The sequence below is a fragment of the Miniopterus schreibersii genome (genome assembly GCF_964146895.1).
Source record: "Miniopterus schreibersii genome assembly, chromosome: 10".
Classification (NCBI taxonomy): Eukaryota; Metazoa; Chordata; class Mammalia; order Chiroptera; family Miniopteridae; genus Miniopterus; species Miniopterus schreibersii.
In genome coordinates, this window is record NC_138110.1 from 49990108 (window position 1) to 50010422 (window position 20315).

The window sequence follows — 20315 nt, forward strand, 5'->3', positions numbered from 1 at the left end:
AGGAGCTGACACAGAGATGGAGCACCCTGTCTCTGCCAGTGCACGGTCCACAGGCAATGGGGCAAAGGGGGATGTAAACATCACCACTCCATAGGACATGCATGTATCCCTTGAGGCAGGAGCTTTGGTTTGTTCTTAGCTACATGCTGTGCACATGGCAGGCTCTCAATGGAAGAGGGCAGAGCAGTGCCGTGAATGTGAGGACTCGCTGACAGAGAACAGCTGCCTTTGTTGCTTGCTTGGTCCCGCCAGTGCCTTTAGAAGGTGGTTCTCTGAATGGGGTGGATGCTCCTCTTTCAAGCACTGTCCTTTTGCATTTCTCGGCTAGCCTGGTGTTGGGGCAGGCCTTGCATCTCAGCCACATCTGTCTCAGTATAGTCAAGGCCAGGGACCCACGCATGCTGCCCCAGTGGGACCAGAACATCCTGGCAGCACTACTTCCCGCTTCTCCAGCTTGGCATGAGTCAGCCATGGTCTTGCTCTGATTGGCAGAGGCCCAGCAGACTTGGGTTTGCATTTCCACTGTGCCTCTCACTTGGGTGGCCACAGCCCACTGAGATCTTGTTTCTGACCTCAGCCCTGCCCTCTCTGAAGCAGAAACAAAAACCCTTGTAGACAAAGGTGCTCAAGGAGACCCCTGATGTCTCGGTGAGCATAGGCTGAGGGACTCTGAGGGACTGAGGAGCTCTGAGGATGTGGGGCTACAAATGACTGGGGCTGAGGGGCTCTGAGAGTTAAGGGGCTCTAAGAGTTGAATGGCTCTGAGGTACTCCTTTTCTCTTTAGTTGCAGGGGCTGAGCTGGGGACAGGAGACGGCAATGAGCCCTTTCAGTCATGGGGAATGTGGAGTGGCTAGTCCAGAGCCATTGGGTTCTGAGTACCTACTGTACCTGGCTGGGCTGCTGAATGTGAATAGGTGGGCTCTGCCTCTCAAGGGACTAGGGTCCTGGGAGCTGGGAAGTATGGGAAATAATTTGGGGCTGGTGACCTCTGTTCGTCTTAACTCTGCAGTTCTACAGGTCTGGGGAACCATCTGTGTTTAGTTCACCCAGCAGCCTTGCTGGACGCCTGCTGCAGTGGGAGCAACAGCCCCCAGACAGGGCAGAGCTAGGAGGAAGGGCAGAGCCACAGCAGCCAGGGCATCCCCAGCCTGCAAGGGCTGCTCTGCTAAAGCCAAGTCCAGAAGAATGAGGAGGAGTTCATGTGCGGGAATGAGATTCGTGAATTATAAAGGGCTGTGCAAGTGGAAACGATTATCCTTATCATTATTTGTATCCGGTTCATCCATCACCCTAGAGAGGAGGGATGCGAGTACCTTTTATCTGGCGCTATGAATCAAATAGAGTAGGGTATGCTTTTCCAAAAGGTTTTTAGGGTAAATGGGACAGTTTCCCCTTTTCAGAACAATTCATCTGGGCCCCTTGGATGAACCTTGGGCAGAAGCGAGATGTTTCTGAGGCTGAGGACAGCTCAGCCCATGGGGGTCCCCGGGAGTCTCTGAAGGGAGCCCGGGGGAGGCAGCAGGTCCAGCCACTGGCAACACCTCTGGCCTCCACACTGCTGCCAGTGCCTGCTCAGACCAGACCCAGTCCCCAGAAAGAACCCAGGCCCATGCACGGGGCCTAGAAACAGGAGGAACTTCCCAGTTTCTTCCGTGGCCCTTGTGCAGGACCCAGTGGAACAGAGGCCGGGTGAAGCATAGGCCCTGCTCCAAAGAGCAGCAGATCTCAGGAAGAAATTGCCAGCCCTGCTGAGGTCATCTGGGGGAGGGTCTGGTCTTTAACATGCACACACACACGCACATCCCTTCTCTTTTACACAGAGGCCCAGCAGCTTTCTGGCACAGGCCCTGGAGAGGAGCTGGGCAGGACAGGGAGGCCATCTGGTGGGGGTCTCCTGGCTATGCCATCTTCTCCAGAGAAGAATCTGAGTTTCAAGAGACCTCAGGAAGGAGACAGTAACAGTTCAGTTTTCCCCACACTCAGTCCCTTGGGGAGAAGTTTCAAGATGAACACAGCTTGTGATGAAATCAGGGATGTACCTAGCTTGACTTTTTCATACACATGTATGTTCCTCCTCTCAACCCAGGCCTCCGTCAAGAGGCTAGGGGATGCAAGCTCTACAGCAGAGGGCCTGGCACAAGCACTGGGGAGCTGGGGGAATGGGACAGGATAGAGACAGGAAGGCATCACAGCGGAGAGGGCAGTGAGCTGTGGAGTAGATGTAGGCCAGGCCAGGAAGGGGGCTTTGGGCAGAAATGCGTGTGCGTGTGGCAGGATGAAGTGGTAGACATCAGGTTCTCAGAGATTCCACATAGGAGGGGAAACCAGAAAGAGAGTGAGGAGGGTTCTGAAAAGCCTGGATGCAGGCTCAGGAATAGACATCATCCTCTCAGCCTGGGGCGTCCAGGAAAGCTTTCATGAGGAGAGTACCACTAGCTCTCATTAGACTAGTGGGGGCAGGTGGGGCATGGTAGCCACACAGAGGCAGGTGTAGGCAGGGCAGCTTTGGATTCTCAGACACCTCTGCCCTATGAGCTCTGTGACCTTGGACAGATGGCCTAACTCTGCTGTACCTGTTTCCATATCTGTAAAGCAGAGGAAGCGCCTCCCTCATGTTGCTACCATGGGGCTAAGTATATTTATTCACATGAAGCATTCACAGCCGCCTGGCACACAGCCTAGGCTCTGTAGGTGTTGCTGGTGGTGGGTGGTGGTGATGATAAAGGGGCCCAGTCATCATAATGATTCCAGTGCCTTCCATTATCTGTAAGATGGACTGATCACCTGGGAGGATGTGGCAGACCTTGGCCTTGGCCTTCACCAACACACACTGATGCTTTGTCTTTCCGGGGCTGGGTGTGTGGGAACAGGTAATAGATGACTACAGCGTGATCGGCCGCTCCCTGTTCAAAAAGGAGACCAACATCCAGCTTTTTGTGGGACTCAAGGTACAGCTATCTACTGGGGAGATGGGCATCATTGACAGCTCCTTCGGCCAGAGTGGCAAGTTTAAGATCAACATCCCTGGTGAGTATGGTTATTTCCTCTTGCTCCCTGCTCTCGGGTGGTGGCAGGCCATTGAGAAATGGCAGAGATAGTGCCCTGACAGTGCCTAGGCCAGCCTGTGCTGACGTGCAGAGCTCAGTCCACTGTGGCCTCTGGTTCCACCAGTTTGTGACTGGAAAACCAATGTGGGTCCTAGAAGAGCCTGGTGTGGAGCCAGCGTCTGGTTTGAGCTGGGGTCAAGGACTGAATGTGAATTCTCACTTCACTGTGACCATGTGAGGGACCTTGGATATGTCATTCATGCACTCTTCCCACACCCTTTTTTCCTGACGGCCTACTGCATACCGGACTGGTACTGTGGTGATGGCAGGCAACAGGCGAGAACATACTAAGTGAAGATAGACTGGTGTGCAGAAAAATAAATCGTGGAGATAATTGCCGAGCGTGCTGTCTGGACAGGGCAGTCAGGGAAAACCTCTCTGAAAAGGTCAGGTGGAATGGGGGCCTGATTGGAGAAAGGAGGGAGCACACATACCAGGGAAGAACATGCAGCAGAAAGAGAGGGAGACAAGTGAGACGGCCCTGAGGTGAGGATGAGCTTGGTGTGTGTTTCAGGACAGGGTGTTGGGCAGGAGTGGCCTGAGCATGGAGTTATGTGGGTAGCTTTTTGAGTAAAATCTCCAGATGGGGTACCCTGGCCCCAGCTAGGAAGTAGGACTCCCAGATCCCTGGCAACTCACCAGCGAAGCCCACACCTCCACTCTCCTAGAGCCTGGCTGGAGCCTTGCCTCCCGAATCCTTCCTAAAGCCCAGAGGGCCACGTGTTGGCATCTGCCCTCTCCTGAGGGAGGGCAGTGTCACCAGAGGCCTGCTTCCCTGCATACCTTGCTTTGCTGTTTTTGCCCTGAGGCCCTGTCAAGGTGGGGCTGAGCCTCTTCACCCTACAGAGAGACTCCCTCAGGGCAGGTGAGGTGACACACCCTTGGGAGCCTCCAGCCCTAACACTGGGCTTCAAGCTCCTATCCTACCCAGTCCAGTGCTCAGCTGCTTGGGTCCTCACCTCAGCCAAATTGGGCCTCCCTAGTGCTCTGCTCTGGCTCCAGGGAACATGCACAGGGCATGAGCCAGGCAGTGTCTTGGCCTCAGTCCGCAGGGCCCTGAGCCGGTACTGTGGGAGCTCTCTGGGAAGGAGGGGTGCAGGGTGCTAAGAGGGCAAGAGCAGAGCTGCCTGGAGGGAGGGGCTGCAGCCCAGAGCACTTGCCCCTTCCCCAGGCTGCTTGGGGCTCTGCTGGTGCAGACAGAGGGGAGGGCATGTCTGCTTCTTTGAGGGTGGGTAGGCTCATGCTGACCTCCCCCTCAGCTCCCTTTGGTCTAGCCCAAGGCAAACTCAGAGTTGGGGGTGTTCCCAGAACAGGTCAGAACGCAGGAGGAGGTTTGTTTGGGGGCCCTGGGTGCTGGGTGGGAGTGGAAGGAGGGGAGACATGGTGACGCTGCTTCAGTCAACTCGAGTTCACATTCCTTTGTTAGATCAGTTTTGTCTATTTAATAGGTCTGCTTCCTGTTTGTGGCTTTTAAGCTTTTTATTAAATATAACTGGTCACATTCCTTCATCCCACCCACCCCCACCTCCTGCTTGTCTTTTCCTGCTGATTCCTCCCATAAAGAATTACTTTTAACCATTTTTAAGTACTTTAGTTGTAAAAGACTCTTCAGTAAACCCAAGCCATGCAGTGCCAGGTGGAGGAGGGCAGAGCGTCGCTGGCTGCAAATTGGGAGAGCGGGGTAAAGCCTAGGCTTGCGCTGCTACACAGAAAAGGCTCCCTGGAGCAGGAAGCAGCTCGGGGCCTATCTCAGCCGTTGGCTCGTGGATGCAATTTGGTTCAAACTCAGCTTACCAGCCTCCCTGCTGGCTCTGTAGGGTGGCCCTGCTGGGGAAAGCAGACTGGAGAGCCTTCTGGATGTCCTCCCTTCCACCCCCTGACCTTTAGGCCAGGAAGCTCTCTCTGGCCTCTTACCTTGGTGTCAAGGCCAGATGCTGACAAGGGCCAAAAAGGCGTTGAAGAGGTCAGGTGGTGGGCAATAGCAAATGGTGGGGACTGTGGGGACATAGAAAACTACTTCTTGGGTCTGGCTAACTCTTGCTATATGGGAATGTAGGCCCAGGGATCAAATTTTACCTGATTTAACTTTTATGTAAAACTTCCAGATCAAAAACTAAAATTGCCTGAACCAAACAAAACATGCCTTTGGCTGAGTTTGGCCCATAGTGACTTGTGACTCCTTGAATTTCGTGAAGGACACTTGGGCCTCAGGTTCAGGAGTGGAAACTGAAATATAGTATCCAAACAGTATTTTATGGAGCTGTAGATTCAGGCTTGAGAAACAAGGGTCCTAACACTTAAGCCCATTGCTTCCCCAGAAGACACTCTTGGAAATTAGAGTGGCTTAAAGGATGGCTGGTTCTGACACCCAAGGAGCCTTCCCAGAAAGTCTTAGGGGACCTCAAGATTGAAAAGCCCCACATTTATATAACTGTTCCCTTCAAAAAAGTTGCCTCTGTGAGGCTGGGAGGCCCTTTGAAGTGAGTTAGGAACCCTCTGCTGGTAGAGTCGTTGGAGGACTTTGCCAGGTGGAGATAAGGTTCATCTAGACAAACCTTACTCCTGCCCGTGTCATCACATCACTGTGCTTCCTGAGTGCTGCTTCAGTGTCAGAGCTGGATCTTGTTATCTGCATCTCAAGGGGGGACCTGGGGAGCAGAGGAGGGGAGCACTTTGCCCACAGTATTTCTGGGGGTATAGCACCTGCCCTCCCCAGTTGGCCCCTAGAGAGCCATCAGGGCTTCAAAGGGCTCAGCACCATGGAGCACACACATGGTTGGAGATGTCCCCTTGCTGAGAGGCTGATAAAACACAGCGGCCTGGCTGGGCTTCTGTGGCTCACCCTGGCCAGTGCTGTCTTGCTGCTCCCACCCTCCATTCTGTGTCGGTGCCTCAGGCGTCAGCTCCCACTATGAGAGAGCATGGATGGTGGACTAGAACAACAGCTCCTGCCAGCCCTGCACATCCCACTGTGCAGGCGAAACAACTTCTTTGACATCATCCAACCAGGGAAGGGTCAAATGAGAGGATGAATGGGCTTGTTACTCGTGACAGCTACAAGTCACTGCTTATTGACTCTAGGAGTGAAGGTGAACATATACATAGGATTTCACCTTCTGAAACACTGTCTCCTAACCCTAAAATGACCCAGTAGGTTGATATGTGTGCCTTGATAGAGTGCAGCAAGCTTTTGAGTGGCCCGAATTTGTGGTGGGTGCTCCATCTCACACAAGGTGCTCCAGGACCTGCCATTTTGGAGAGGGTTGAATGTGGTCTGCTTTAGCACTCTGGCAGGGATAGCCCACAGTGCACACAGAGCTTATAACCTTGTCACTGGAAAACTCTAGGCCCCAAGTACCACTGGTGTGATGGGCATCACTGCCCCTCATCAATGACTACACAAGTCACAGCAAATGAATCTGTGTCACAGAGCTGCAGGCAGACAGTCATCTTCGAAAAGCTAGAGCAGCAGTGACTGAGACCCACAGCCATTGGTGGCCAGAGCAACAACCTTGTCGCATCCATGGGCCCTTCCTCCCCACCTGCTGAAAGTCCACTTATGTGCCAGGAACTTGTGTGTCACGGCCAGATTCTCAATCAAACCCTGACTTGGGTCCTGCTGATTTTCTTTTAGTGTCATCAGATTTTGGTGATCTTTAAGAACCTTTTTATAATTGCTAATCACAACTTAATGGACTGTAGGCAGATGAGGGGGGAAAAAGAAATCTGTAGAATTGTACTTCTAGTAAGACCCCAGAAGGAACTTCTCTTTACTGCTCTTCAGAAGGAGCCAACACTCAGGAACCACAACAACAGTCAGAGAAGGGCCTTAGGAAGCTCCCAGAAAAGTTGGCTGTTACTTATACCCCCAGCACTTGGAGTATCCCCATTTCACAGATGAGGAAACCGTGGCTTGGAGGATAAGCAGTGCAACTTGTCCATGTTCCATACTAGTAAACATCAGAGTTGGAATCTGAATTCAAAACACCTGCCTGAGATTTTCTCTCAGCTTTGGTGTCTCATGCCCAGGGCTGGTTGTAAGGTTTGAAAGTTCAGCTCTGTCCCCTGGGCTGTGTATGAAAAGGGACACCAAGAATGCGGCTTGGTGCGGAGGGCCTGTGAGGTTGCTGTTGATGGGACAGGGAGCCTGCCGTGTAGCTGGACATCAGATCTACCACCTGCTCACCTCCAAAGGGTGTTCTGAAGAGGATCCCTAGGCCTGGCTTCAGCTTCTGCCCCCAGGGGTTCAGGGCTCGGTGTCCCATCCTGGTCACGGTTTGCCAAGCCAAAGGGGGTGGCTTTCTGTGGAATAGGAAATGTTGCTTGCACAAATGAATAAATGGAGTTCAGTGGAATAGACTGGAATGAACAAATGGATGAACCTAGGCCTGTGGGCACAGAGAAGCCTGGTGCCTCCCCAGAAATTCTCCTAACTCAGGCAGGCACAGTGTCATTGGATGTCCTCGACACAGCTGTCTCCTTTAAAGGAGAGGCACCAGTCAGTCCATCCAACTCAGCAAACTCCAGGCTCAGGGCTGGGGATGCCAAAATTATTCTCACAGAGTCCTGCCCCAAGCCACATCCCTGTGGGAGAGATGAAGGCATAGACCAGAAATTCATGGTTTAGCATGGTGGGTGTCCATAGGGGCACATGGCCAGGAATGGGGTGAGGAGTGTGGCCATTTTGAGGAAGAGTCAGGGCAAACTTCCCAGAGGTGCTGTTCAAGCAGGGATTGGGAGGGAAGGGGAGAAGGAGACGTGGAGAAAGCTGGAATCAGCTATGGGATGTTCTCTAGAACCCTGTGGCCAGTGGGAAAGGCCACGGGATGGATCCAGGCCCCAGCTGCCTGCCCTGAGCTCCATTTCTTGCACCTGTACCATGGATGTGGGAATTCTCACTTTACCTTTTCCTGGGGCCCCATTCTTCTCTCGCTGCCCATTCCATTCATAAAGCCCAAACCAGTCCTCTCCTCTGTGGAGGTGTGCCTGGCACTCCTCTCTGGCCCCACAGCATTGCCGAGAGCACCTGTGCGGGGAGGAGGCCTGGGCTGGGAAGGCAGGGAGCACCTCTGTTTAATCCAATTCGTCCCATTCTGCAGGTGAAGAAACTGAGGCCCCTTGCTCACGGCTGCATACTAGTGTGAACTCAGAATCTCTGTCTGCCTCTTCAGTCCCAGGGGTACCACAGTGGCCACCAGAAGTGAGGGGCAGAAAAGATCAGCACCCACCAGAGGTGCTCCCAGCTGGTTCTTCTGTTCAGGCAGACTATTCAGGTCCCTTGCACCAAAACAGTGGGTATGCAGCGTCATTGTCCCAGGACTCACGGCAGCAGCCCGGGCCTCCATTCATCTGTCTTTCATCAGCTGTTTATTGGGCCCTTGACATGCCACGGGAAACGGAGCCTGAGCCAGGGGGAGGTCATGAATGTTGGCTGTGGAAAGAGAACCCTGGGCACTGCCTTGGCCTGAGCACTCTGCAGAGCAGTACCACCCCTTCTGCATCACTGACTCTCAGTGCCTGCATCAGTGTAGGAGGGTGGGCTGGCGAAGCCAGGGCTTCAGGGGCTACTGGCCCAGTTCCTCGGAGGGTCACCTGGCTCAGCACAGAGATTGGCCTTCAGAGTCAGGTGGTCCAGGCCCCTCACTGCCACAGCCCCTTCTGATCCTGGCAGGTCATTTCCCACTCGGAGCTTTAGCCCCTCAGTGCTAACATGGGGTGAATAATTCTGATTTCCAGAGAGGGAGTTGGGCTTAGATCGCATAATCCCCACCTGCAGTTAATCTCTTCTTATAAGGACACCGATCCTACTGGATTAGGCCCACCCTAGTGACCTTGTCTCACCTAATTACCTCTTGAAATGCCCTGTCTCCAAATACAGTCACGTGAGGTAGAGATTAGGACTTCAACATAGGAATTTGAGGGGGGACACAATTCATCCCCTAGCAGTGGGGAAGACAGACGGCAAGCAGACCATCTCCCCAGATTTGTATTTTGGCAAACCACATCAGACTGTGCAGGGAATGTGTGAGGTGCCAGGATTGTTTATAGCAGGACCCAGGCATTGGCCTTGCACAGGGCCCTGGGGGGTGAGTAGGAGTCCTTCAGGCGGAGCTGAGGGAGTGTCCTAGGAGGAGGAGGAGTCTGAGCACAGCTCTGAGGCAGAAAAGATCAGCATCCACCAGGGACAGCTGGGCCCAGGAAGCCAGCAGATAATGGGCCTTGGACTGTCAGGGGCTACCACATAGGGCCTGGTAAGCTGAGGGAAGATGTTTGTCTCTATCCTAAGTGCAGAGAGGAGCTGTTAGAGGGCCTATACCAGGCTGGCGTACAAAGATGCCCTGATCTGCCTGCTGTGTGCTGGTACCTGGAAGGGCAGAGCCTTCCAGGCAGGGGCTGGCTCAGGCCGCTCCGTCCCAGTAGGCAGCCACTGCTCACTTCCTTGTGGGTGTTGTAGGACAGCAATATTGCCACACTGTGATCAGATCTCCGGTTTTTCAAGAACTGGAAACTGGATTTTTACATGAAGTCTCCCAGTTCTCAAATGGGGCTGCTGTGTGTGGCCTGCTGGTGCCAGGTTGTTGACATGCAGCCTCGCCCTCTGCTGCTGCAGCCCTCATCCTGTTTCCCTGAAGGGCACACTGAAACTCTGAGGAGCTGGATGACTAGCCCAGTGGACCCCAGGGCCCCGGGTGGAAGTGGGCCTCTCTCGCGGGCATCATTCAGCTGAGAGGCTTCTGGAAAACCCAGCAAAGAGAATTCAAACTCATCTTGGTGCCATAGGGAAGGTCCACAGGAGCCCTGAGGTTGTGGGTGTTGTGCTCCCATAAACAGGCCCTGGGACACGGGCTGTTAGGCTGCATGTTCCCCCTGGGGTTTGAAATAAAACTGGTTTTCTTTAAAATGTATTCTCTGCACCCACCTACCCAGTCGAAACTGTAGACTCTGTTTAGAGAGGATTCTTGGGCAACCTGTCCTTGGGATTTCATCGGAATTCTTAGCTGGCTGCCAGGATCAAATTGACTTTTATTGAAAGGTGTTGGCAGGGCCGGGGTTGTGCCGCTTGGCATTTTCTGCCCACTCTGGGAGGTTGGAAGCAGGGTACCTTCAAAGAACAAGAGCTTCGGAGTCCGCCAGACCTGAGGTGAAATCCTGGCTAGAATTTTAACTTTTGTGAGCCTCGGTTTCCTCATCTGTAAGACGAGTTATTTTGAGGGTTTTCCGTCCCAACTCTTAATAACTTCAAACTTACAGAAAAGTTGAAAGAATAGTTTATTGAACCTTAAATTTCACAGTTGTTAATATCACATTTGCTTCTGTGTATTTGCTGGACTATTTAAATGTTAGCTGTGGAACTCAGTTATGTCTTTACACTTCAGCATGCGCCCCCTAAGGTTTAGGGCATTCTCCTCTGTGACTGCCATACATTTATCACTTGAGAAATTTAATGTCAACACAATATGACCTAAGATATAGTTCACTTTGATTTCCCCAGTTGTCCCTGCATTTGGTTTTAATGTCTCCTAGTTTCATGATGTTGACGTTTTTGGATTCTAGATGGGTTTCCAGACATGCTCTTGGGGTCTGTCTTGTGTTTCTTCATGACCAGATTCTGATGTGTGTATGTAGAAGGAACCCCACAGAGACAGTCTTGTGTCCTTAGTGCATCACTTGGGATGCATTCAGTGTCCATTTGCCCATCATGGGTGATATAGGTTTGATCACTGGTTAAGATGATTGTTAGGAGGGTCAGTGAGGAGATGGAGACAGCCATGGTCGAAAGAGAGCTGGTGTGAAGGGCGTGCAGGGCAGCTGTGCCCACATGTGAGGCCTCTGTGGCCTGCATGGGGGACGGCACTGTGAGGTCCCTTTGGAACTCATGGTTAAGGCCCTGGTCTGGCAGCAGTGAGGTAGACCTGCCGCCGTGGGGCCCAATTCAGGGGTGTCCACCCCCTCCCCAAAGCTCCATGGTGCTAAGCCAGGGCCTGTGGAGGAAGGAGTTGCTACTTCCCAAAGCCTCAGAGTCCTCTCTCTCCCTTTGTCTGTCTCCCCACTCCCCTTGCTCCAGTCAGACCTGAACACACAGAGAATTGGTTCCCGCCCCTCCCCAGGGGGCACCAGTCTGTTGGAGAGGACTACAGAAAGCAACAAACTGCGGTAGCACCCTATAGGCCATGTGGCTGGGGAGGGGGGCGCGACCACTCCCTTCCAGAGCGGAGTAGGACACAGTGAGGCTTGAGCTGGCCTTGCAGGTGAGGGGGCTCCCCAGGTAAAGAAAGGCGTTCAGGACAGGGAAGCAGTGTTCTAACACACAGAGGCTAGAAAGGGTGTGGCAGATTTATTACTTAATATAATATGTAAGACATTGTTCTAAATGTTTTTTATGTTACTAACTAATTTTATTTGGTGTGTTTAAAATGGTGGTTTTGGAACTTTTTTAAAGCAATGGAACATTTTTTCTAAACAAAGTCTTACATGGAATCAACCACAGTTGAGCCCCTAGGGATCCTTCTGTTCATCTTCAATTCCAGGCCTTAGGCCTGAGGCCCTGAACCCCATGCTTGGCATCTGGCCTTTGTCAGGTCAGAGTTCCTCAGCCTTGGCACAGCTGGCATTCAGGGCTGGGTCATTCCTTGCGGTGGGGCTATCCTGTGCACTGCAGGTTGGCCTCTGCTCGCTGGGTGCCAATAGCACACCCCCTGTACCCCTTCTCCAATTGTGACAACCAAAGACTTCTCTGGACATTTTTCTGGAGGGCAAGATGGCCCCAGTTGAGAACTATCAGTCTCAGTAGAGGGTAGAAGCTGCAGTCGCCAGTGTGCAGGGAGGGGCATAGTCAGAAAGCTCTCCCTGACAGCTGATAGGAAGGAGGTAGTGGAACTGAAGGCCCCATGGCTGGGGCAGGGGACATGTGGAGAGCAGGCCAGGAGTGGGGTGGGTGGGCTGCAGTGACTCAGTGCCTGTTGGGTGCAGGATAAGGAGGGGTGCGGAGGGGGTGTCTCAAATAGCCTGTACCTCAGGCCCCCTCTGGGTGCCTCATGGCCAGCAGGGCAGGTCCCAGGGAGGCCTCAGGTTACAGCCATTCAAGCTGAGCTCCAGCACTGCCTACTCCATCCCTGTGTTCTGGGATGTTCTCTGGGCCCTGGGGTGGTGGGAGGCCCCTGAGATCTGGATCCAGCAGCCTTAAGGGGCAAGAGAGACTTTTTCCAGCTGTGTGTGTGCAAAGAATGCAGTATTATTACCTGGATTCTTACAAGTTGAGTGAAACTTCCTTGGGAAATATTTCTCTTTGTTTAGGAATCTCTAAAACTTTCCAATTTTTTACCCGTTTGTGATTTAGGGAAAATTTCTATTTTTCATATAATTGATGCTGCCTAAATAAAGTCATCAGAGTAAACTGAATATTTGTTCTAATGTTTCAGCAATGGTAAGTGAAACTTTTGTGATTGGCCAGGTACTCTCTCCAGAAAGCCTTGATGTATAGCAACTGACCAGCAGTCTTAAATATCTGAAAGAAAGTCCCAGAAACCAGAGCCACCCCACATCCTCTTATGGAGCGATGTTGGCTTGAGCAGTTCTGCCAGCTCTTGGGTCTTAATACTGGGTGCCCTGGACTGCAGCTGGTCATGCACTCCAAAACCTCAAGGCCACCAAAGACATGTGCGAGGAACAAGAACCTCACAGGCACCAGTCCTCCTGCACTTTGAATTCACCTCATTTCACATGTGTTCATAGAGCCTTGATAGTTGTTATTAACAAGCGGTAGGGGTGAAAAGGCATGAAAAACAATTACATAGTTATTAGTATGTGCCATGTACTATTATTCTGTATCTTGCATGTAATGATGTCGTTTCATTTTCACAACAAACCTGACAGAAGATGCCATCACAATCACAGTTATTGAAATTGCCATTTTACAGTTGAGGAAACAGAAGCACAGAGAGGTAAAGGAACATGCCCAAAGTCACACAGCTGTTGAGTCCCAGCATTGAGATTGGAACCCAGGCCATCTGGCTGCAGAGTCCTTGCTCTTACCCCTCCACTCCCCACTGACAGTTTACCCTCTTGTCATCTGCTCTATATGGCCGAGCTTACGGCTTAACAATTGGAAATTCCAGAAGTTCCAGTTTCAGCTTGACCCCACTGGTGGGGTTGTTACAGTAATTCCCTGGACCTCAGTTTTCCTATATGAAAAGGGGGAGCATTTCTTGCCTTTAGGGTTGAGATGATGAGTAAGTGAAAAAATGTATATAAAGCACCTGGCTCCTTGTAAATGTTCAGTGTGAGCTTCTTTCCTTCTCTGTGCGTGGAGGCTGTAGGCTGTCACTTGGGAATGAAGCATAAGGTGAGACCTGACGTTCATGTCTCTGTGTCTCTGGGGACTGGCAGATGTCCTGAGTCTCAGATAACCTTTGCCAGCACCTGACTGTTGGGTAAGCACGTGCTTCTGCCGGTCTTCATAGCTTCTGCTTTCTAGTCCCTGGCCTTATACCCCCTTACTGCGGGCACAGACCCCTTGTGGGGGCTGCCATGACCATCCCCTCTTGTCTGGAGCAGAGTTCAGGCTCATGAGCTTTTAGCTTCTTCCCACTCAGCCACCCGCCTGCCTGCTCTGCTCCTCTGTCCCGCAGGCCACCCTCCAGCTCTGTATGGGCCCATTGGCAGCTGTCCTTCCTTCTGCTGCCTGTGCTGGATCCTCTGGGCTCTGCTCTGGTGCCACCTCTCGTCCTCTGCCCCCACCTGCCTCCCGCAGGGCCAGTGTGCGAGCATGCGCCTGTGATGCTGTGGACCATCACCCTGCACTAAGCCAGGTGTATTGAGGAATCAGCTATTGAAGCCTTAACTCCGTTGACCCATATACCTGAAAAGGTCCGGCAGTGGTGCTGTGTTCAGACATGGCTTAGTTCTTAGGCCTGAGGGCTTTAGCCAGTGTCCTCTGGGCTCAGCCCTTCCCTCCTCCTAGTGGCTGCCCCTCGCCAGGCTCTCCCATGGATGGTCTTCCCAGCTGCAGATCTAGTAGAGGAGAGAGAGAGTCTCTCTCAGTAGTCCCACGAAAGTACCGGAGCCCCGTGCTCATCCACCAACCAGCGCCAGGGCTGGGGGCATGCACAGGTCAGCCTAGGTCATGGCTGCTCCTGCCTCCAAAGGTGCACCCTGCTTCTCCCTCTGCTCCCCAAGGAAAGCCAAGGGCTATTGCAAGAAGGAGCAGAAGTGACAGATGTTTGCTGCCAGCAGATGTGCCCAGTGATTGTGCCAAGCTGTTCTCACTGCTGGAGTGGCCTTCCCTTCACCCCTGACTTCCACTCAGCCTCAGTATAGTAGGAGGTACCTTCCACAAGACCCCCTTAGCATCCTGGGCCGGCTTCAGTTCCTGAAACCTCTGGATTACTGTGGCCTCTCACCTGTCTCCTTAGGAGCCTCCCCCAGAGGTGAGCTTCTCTAGGCTGAGGGTCCTGGCTGAGTCTCCCTGTGTCCTCAGGGTCCCTCGCAGGGAGCCCTGTGGATCACACATGGTGGGCTAGGAAGGACCCCTGCCCCTTCAGCTGTTACAAACTTTCCCTTTTCCCGATCACGGTGATCGATCTGATAGCAAGGATAAAGTCAGTCACTCTCATTAGCCCTAGCCCACTGATGAGTGACGTCAAAAGCATTCAGGATGTCAGAATTTGCCAGTGGCCTGATCAGGTCTCAAAAGTCTCAGCAGAGTGGGCGGCAGTCATGATTCTTGGGAAATGGAGAGAATTTCCCTCAGAACCTGTGGCAGGAACAGGTGGTGGTTCTGTACCCAAGGGTTTGGTGGGACCCTTACCCTGCAGGCTAACAGTTGTTTGCTGTCACTTGGGGAAAGAAGGCTTCTTCCTGTCCCAGCAGGGCCACCTTCCCACACAGGGGTCAGGGCCTGACACCAAGCATCTGCTTCCAAATGAGATGTTTTACGTGGTTTGGGGAAAAAAAGTCACAAACTTTCTTTATAACCTAAAAGTAATAGAATCTTATTCAATGAAATTTGCATGTTAAAGAAAAGTTAAAAGGAGGAAAAAAAGTCTCCTGTACTCCCATCATTAATATTTTCCCTTCTGGAATTTTTTTTTTCTCTTCTCTTCAAAGGCTGCTTTTTATGTAGCCTAGAGGTTATGGTATGTACAATTTTGTGTTTGATTCTTTTCAATTACTGTAATTATGCAACTTTTTTCTCCTTTCTGTTTTACGCTGTAGTCTTCAGGGGCGATTGAATGGTGCAGTGCTAAGAGCTTGGTTCAAACCCCAGCCCCACTGCTTCCCAGATTGATAACCTTGGGTGAGTGACTGGACCCCTGCAAGCCTTAGCCCCTACCTGTAGGATGGAGTGAGAGTGTTCCCTGCATGGGGCTGTGGGGTCTAAATGTGCAGTGAGCTGTAGAAGCGCCTCCGCAGCAGCACAGCACCAGCGCACGGCGGGTGCGCCGTAACCCTGAGCATCAGCTGTCCCCTGGGCGGTACCGCGGGCACCTGCTGCATGCTTAGTGTTTCCAACTTCTCTCTGTCACAAATTCATAAACAACATTGCTGGGGACATCTTTGTGTATCAGTCTATCTAAATGTTATCAAAAGTTGAGCTCTTTTTGTTTGTTTGCTTTTTAACCCTCACCCGAGGATATTTTTGCCATTGCTTTTCAGAGAGATTGGAAGGGAGAGAGAGAGAGAGAAACATCAATGTGAGAGAGACACATCGATTGGTTGCCTCCTGCACACACCCAGACTGGGGCCGGGGACCGAGCCTGCAACCCAGGTACGTGCCCTTAGAATCAAACCCTGGGCCCTTCAGTTTGCAGGCCTACGCTCTAACCACTGAGCAAACTGGCTAGGGTGAGTTCTTATTTTTAAAAAGAAAATACTACAAACATTTAAAAAGTTCAAGTTCTTGAAAGCTCCTAGGAAAGTGATTTCCAAAAGTATCACATCATTTTATACTCCTATCAGCGCTGTCTGAAGGCATCTGTTTTTCCACCATGTCACTGGCATGGGCTGACCCTCTATTATTTATCCTGGCTAAGTTGATACATGGAAAATGGCATCTTGATGTTTATTTGCATTTCTTTGGTAACTAGTGAGGTCAACCATTTTGCCATATCCAAGTTTCTTTAAAGAGAATTAAAAGAAGCAGGTATGCGGAGAAGAGGGTGTCATTCACAGCCTGACGTGTTTATGTCACACCTGCCAGAATTCCCCACCTCGGGCTCCCACCCTGAGCTCTGAGTACCTCTTGGATTCTGACCTTCAAAGCTGCCGTAAACTTTGTCTCCCCAAGCCCTGTGCAAGCAGGAGGCAATGCTACCAAGAAGGCCCTTTGTCCATCTCAGCATTCACAGCTCTGGTCCAAAGGCATGAGGACACTCTCTCTTCCACCCAATGCAAATCCCTCTGCATGTGGCCCCATGGTTAAGTCCTGAACCCAGAGCCCAGACTCAGGGCCTGTCCTCGGCCACTCAGTCCCCAGGCAGGATGGCTGTGTCATGAGTAGGCAGCTCCATCACCCGCCACTGGCCATGGCTATGGAGGAGGTGCATCTGAAACACTGCAGAAGAAAGCCAAGAATTGGGGAACTTCTTAGAGCTGGAAGGATGAGTCACCTTTTGCTAGATTCAAGGACCACCTGCGAGCCCTCTGAGGACAGGGGGCTCACAGGTCTGTGTACCCCTGCATCCCGAGGGCCTGGCACCATCCAAGGAAGGCAGGTAGGCTGGCACACCTAACCACCTGGGAGGCACAGAGTGAGGCAGGGGGACTTGGCGTGAGGCTGGGGAGATGGCCTGGCCAGGGCTCACTTCCAGGTACTGGGGAACTACTGACGGTGTTTGGGCAGAGGAAGCCAGGATCTGAATTGTGTTTGAGAATGATGATGGTACTAGTGGTCTAGAGGGGCTGGCAGACTTCCTGTGGGAGCCCCTGAGAATACATAATGAGCATAGGAAAGCAGGCAAAGGGCCAGAAGCCTCAGGTAGCCCTCTTTCTGTTCCCCAAACACCAGGCTGGCTGCTGTAAGCTGCCAACCCAACTGCAGGCTGGCGCTTCTCCAACAGCTAACTTCTCTAACAACCTGGCTTTCCCTGAGCAGAGAGGACTGAAGCTGGCTTTATCAGGGGCAACTCTGGATAGCCCCCAGTGACCCCAAGGTGAGGGTGGACTCTCCCCAAACAGTCATGGGCATTCCACTGGGTTTTGTCCCACACAGCAAGCCAGCCAGCCAAGGAGACTCTAGAAAACAGAGTTGGGAGAAAAGAGTTGAAAAGAGGTGAAGGGGTGAAAGTTGAGGTTTCAGAAAATCCCAATAAAAATTAAAACAAGCCATCCGTCTTTCTCACTGGCATCTTACCCTGACTGTGGCCTTTGTGGATCTTGCCCCAGTGTCTATGGGGAAGGTGACTCTGAAACCTAATCCAGCAGCCAGCTAGCTGCTGCCAGACCCCCACCCTGCAAGGCTGCTCTGGCTTTCTGGGAGGGCCCACCCCTGACAAGTCTAGCCTCTCCTGGAAGCCATCCTGACAGAGGAGGACCTTTCACCAAGAGCAGAGAGCACTTTGGGGTGTATTTTTTCCACAACAAATTACCAAACTCCTCCCCTTTGGCCATTGAAGCGTTTCAAAACAATTGTAAAAATTATATGAACCCCATCGAAGAACTGTTACAACAATGTTTATACCCAGTGTTTGAAACAAAGACAATGATATTATAAATAATTGCAGATGATGAAGCTAGGCAAGAAAAAATAACATCATCAAAAGAATTTTACAAGACGGACCGTTCACAAAGATGGATGGAGTAACACAATACGATAGAAATATCTGCAGTTAACATAAACACAGTGCAGTGGACAGAAACCATCTGCCTGCCAGCCTCACCGTGGGCATGGCCCCATGTCATCCGTACAGGGTGGTGCCAGGGGCTTCCCACTATGGTCAATGCGAGGATGGGGCCCCCAGGAAGAGGCTCTCTGGAGGTATGTGCCCTGGCAGCCAACATAGGCCCGTGGCCTGAGACCTGTTTAGAAGTAAGTTCTTGAACAAAAGGGAAGCTGAACACTGAGGAAGTATCTTCTTTGGGATCAGAGCCTCCTCCAGGAACCTTTCCCTGACTCGAGATGAGGTTAAGCCCCATCAGTTGTCCCAAGGCACCCCTCGCTTCTCTGTCAGAGCACTGCGATTCTGCGATGTTTCCCTCGGTACCTGTGAGCGAGTCCGGGGTTTCCTGTGCTCAGGCCAGTGTCTATAAGGAGCAAAGGAGAGTAACTGGCCTCGTGTGGTAGCAGCCGCCAGAGCCCTGACCTGTGGGGTCTCAGTCACAGACATTTTAGGTGTTGAGCTCACGTAGGCCCAGCCAGCTCTCATGACAGCTGTCCCCAGTGGACAGATGAAGAAGCGGAGGCTCCGAGTATGCACATGCTCGGGCAGAGACTGCCCAGAGCACAGCTGGTGGCCACGTCTTGTGTCCCTTACATTACTTTCTCCTTTTAATCAGTACTTGATTTTCTAAAAAAGATAAAAATTGTTTTTAATCATAAAAAATTTTGGCCATACGGAACAGAATAGACAACCCTGATAGCAGCAAGGTCAAACATGTCATGTGCTCCAAATCTCTCACACGCTTTCTCTCTTCTCTGTGTTTAAGACGTGGAATGTTACTGATAAAGTGAATCCCCCCACTCACACACTTCCCTGTAGGTAATATCCCCTCCCCTACGCTGGGGGCCTCGTGCTCATTAGGTGTTTTTGTGTTCTCCCTGCATAAGATTGCATCCCAAACAGTGTTGATGGTTTATGTGTTTTAGGTTTTTACATACTTGGTCTCACACCGAACAAAGTGTTTTTGGAACACTTGCTGTTTTTGTTTTAGAACTTGCCATTCTAGTCAACAGTTCCAGTTGACTCATTTGACTGCTGTGTGTTATCCCATAGTCTGTATGCACCAGTATGTGCACCTGTTGCCTGACTGAGGACAGATGGGTAGTTTCCACTCTCTCCTCTGCAGAGCAGTGCCAGAGCATTTCTCTAGGTAAGCCCTGGGCATGTGGTCATCTGGCCCCAAAGTGTGAGTGTCTGTGGACAGAATGAGGGCCAGCCAGGTGGCAGTGCCCGTTTACACATCTGCCAGCCTGTCCCCTGCCCTCACCCCACCCACCCCTACCTTATTCCACTTACCATTTCTTACCAATTGAGGGATGCTCTTGTCAGATTTTCTAGAAGTTTGTGCTTACCCTGGTTTCTTGGAGGACCAGGAGTGGCCTTAAATATCAGGCCTTTGTAGGAATCCTTCCAACCTCCCAAGTGGAGTAGAGCTGGAGGTTCTTATTGGCTCTGACCAGGTTGAAGGGAAACCTGGGTGTTTAACAAGAAATTGGGCTCCTGATTTGCTCTGTCCAATTTCTGCTAGAGGCCACTCCCATTTGTAACTTAAGAGTCTGACAGCTGTAAGATGGAATGGACACCCGTCCCCCCACCATGGTCATTTCACAGATCTGGAGCTGGGACCTGGAAGCACCTGGTGAGTGCCTGGTATGTAGTCAGCCCTCTGCCTGAGCTCTGGCTTTTATTGTTGTTAGAAAGGGGATTGCTGGTTGCTAGAAACTGGCCTCTGGGGCTGGGTCTCGCCCCAGGCAATGGATGATTTGATCTCCAAGGTGAGGGTGAACTTCTGGCAAGGCGAGGCTGAGTTACAGCTGCCTGAGCAATGTCAGCCTTGGCCTTTAGAAACCAGCCCATGACAGTGGGGACCTTGGAAAAGCCACCCACACCTCCAGGCTCTGGAGCCTGATGCTTGCTCATTCATGCATCTTTCATCTCTTCTTGGCTCAGGCTGGGGACTCAGTGACAAGAGGAATCGCTCAGTTTCTGCCCTCCTGGAGCTCTACAAAAGGGGTAGTCAGATAGTCCCATAATAGTGTGTGCTTCCAGGCAGATGAGTGCCACAGAGGAAGAGGGCAAGTCTCACAGGGGCCTGGACGGAAACTGGAGCACTTTTTAGAAAGCAGCATTGCAGCGAGTTCACTAGGGTGGCCAGGAGAAAGAAGTCTGAGCAAAGGCCCTATGGCTGGGCCCAGTGGGAGAGGTCAGTGGCGCTGACTCACACCTGGGCCTCGTGTTGGACTTTGTCCACAACCTTAGGACAGAAGCCACCAGAGACAGGCCTGAGCATGTGTCTCTGTGAGACAGTTTCTTCCTCTCTAAAACGGGAG

At 51.8% G+C, this 20315-nt stretch overlaps 1 protein-coding gene across 1 annotated transcript in view; it reads left to right on the forward strand.

The window, feature by feature from the left end:
• The window catches only part of EEFSEC (eukaryotic elongation factor, selenocysteine-tRNA specific), a 220794-nt gene that overhangs the window by 185610 nt on the left and 14869 nt on the right, over positions 1-20315 (forward strand). Inside the window, exon 6 of the mRNA XM_081149086.1 lies at positions 2873-3029. Coding sequence (XP_081005212.1) covers positions 2873-3029 — 157 coding nt within the window. The remainder of the gene's footprint in view (positions 1-2872; positions 3030-20315) is intronic.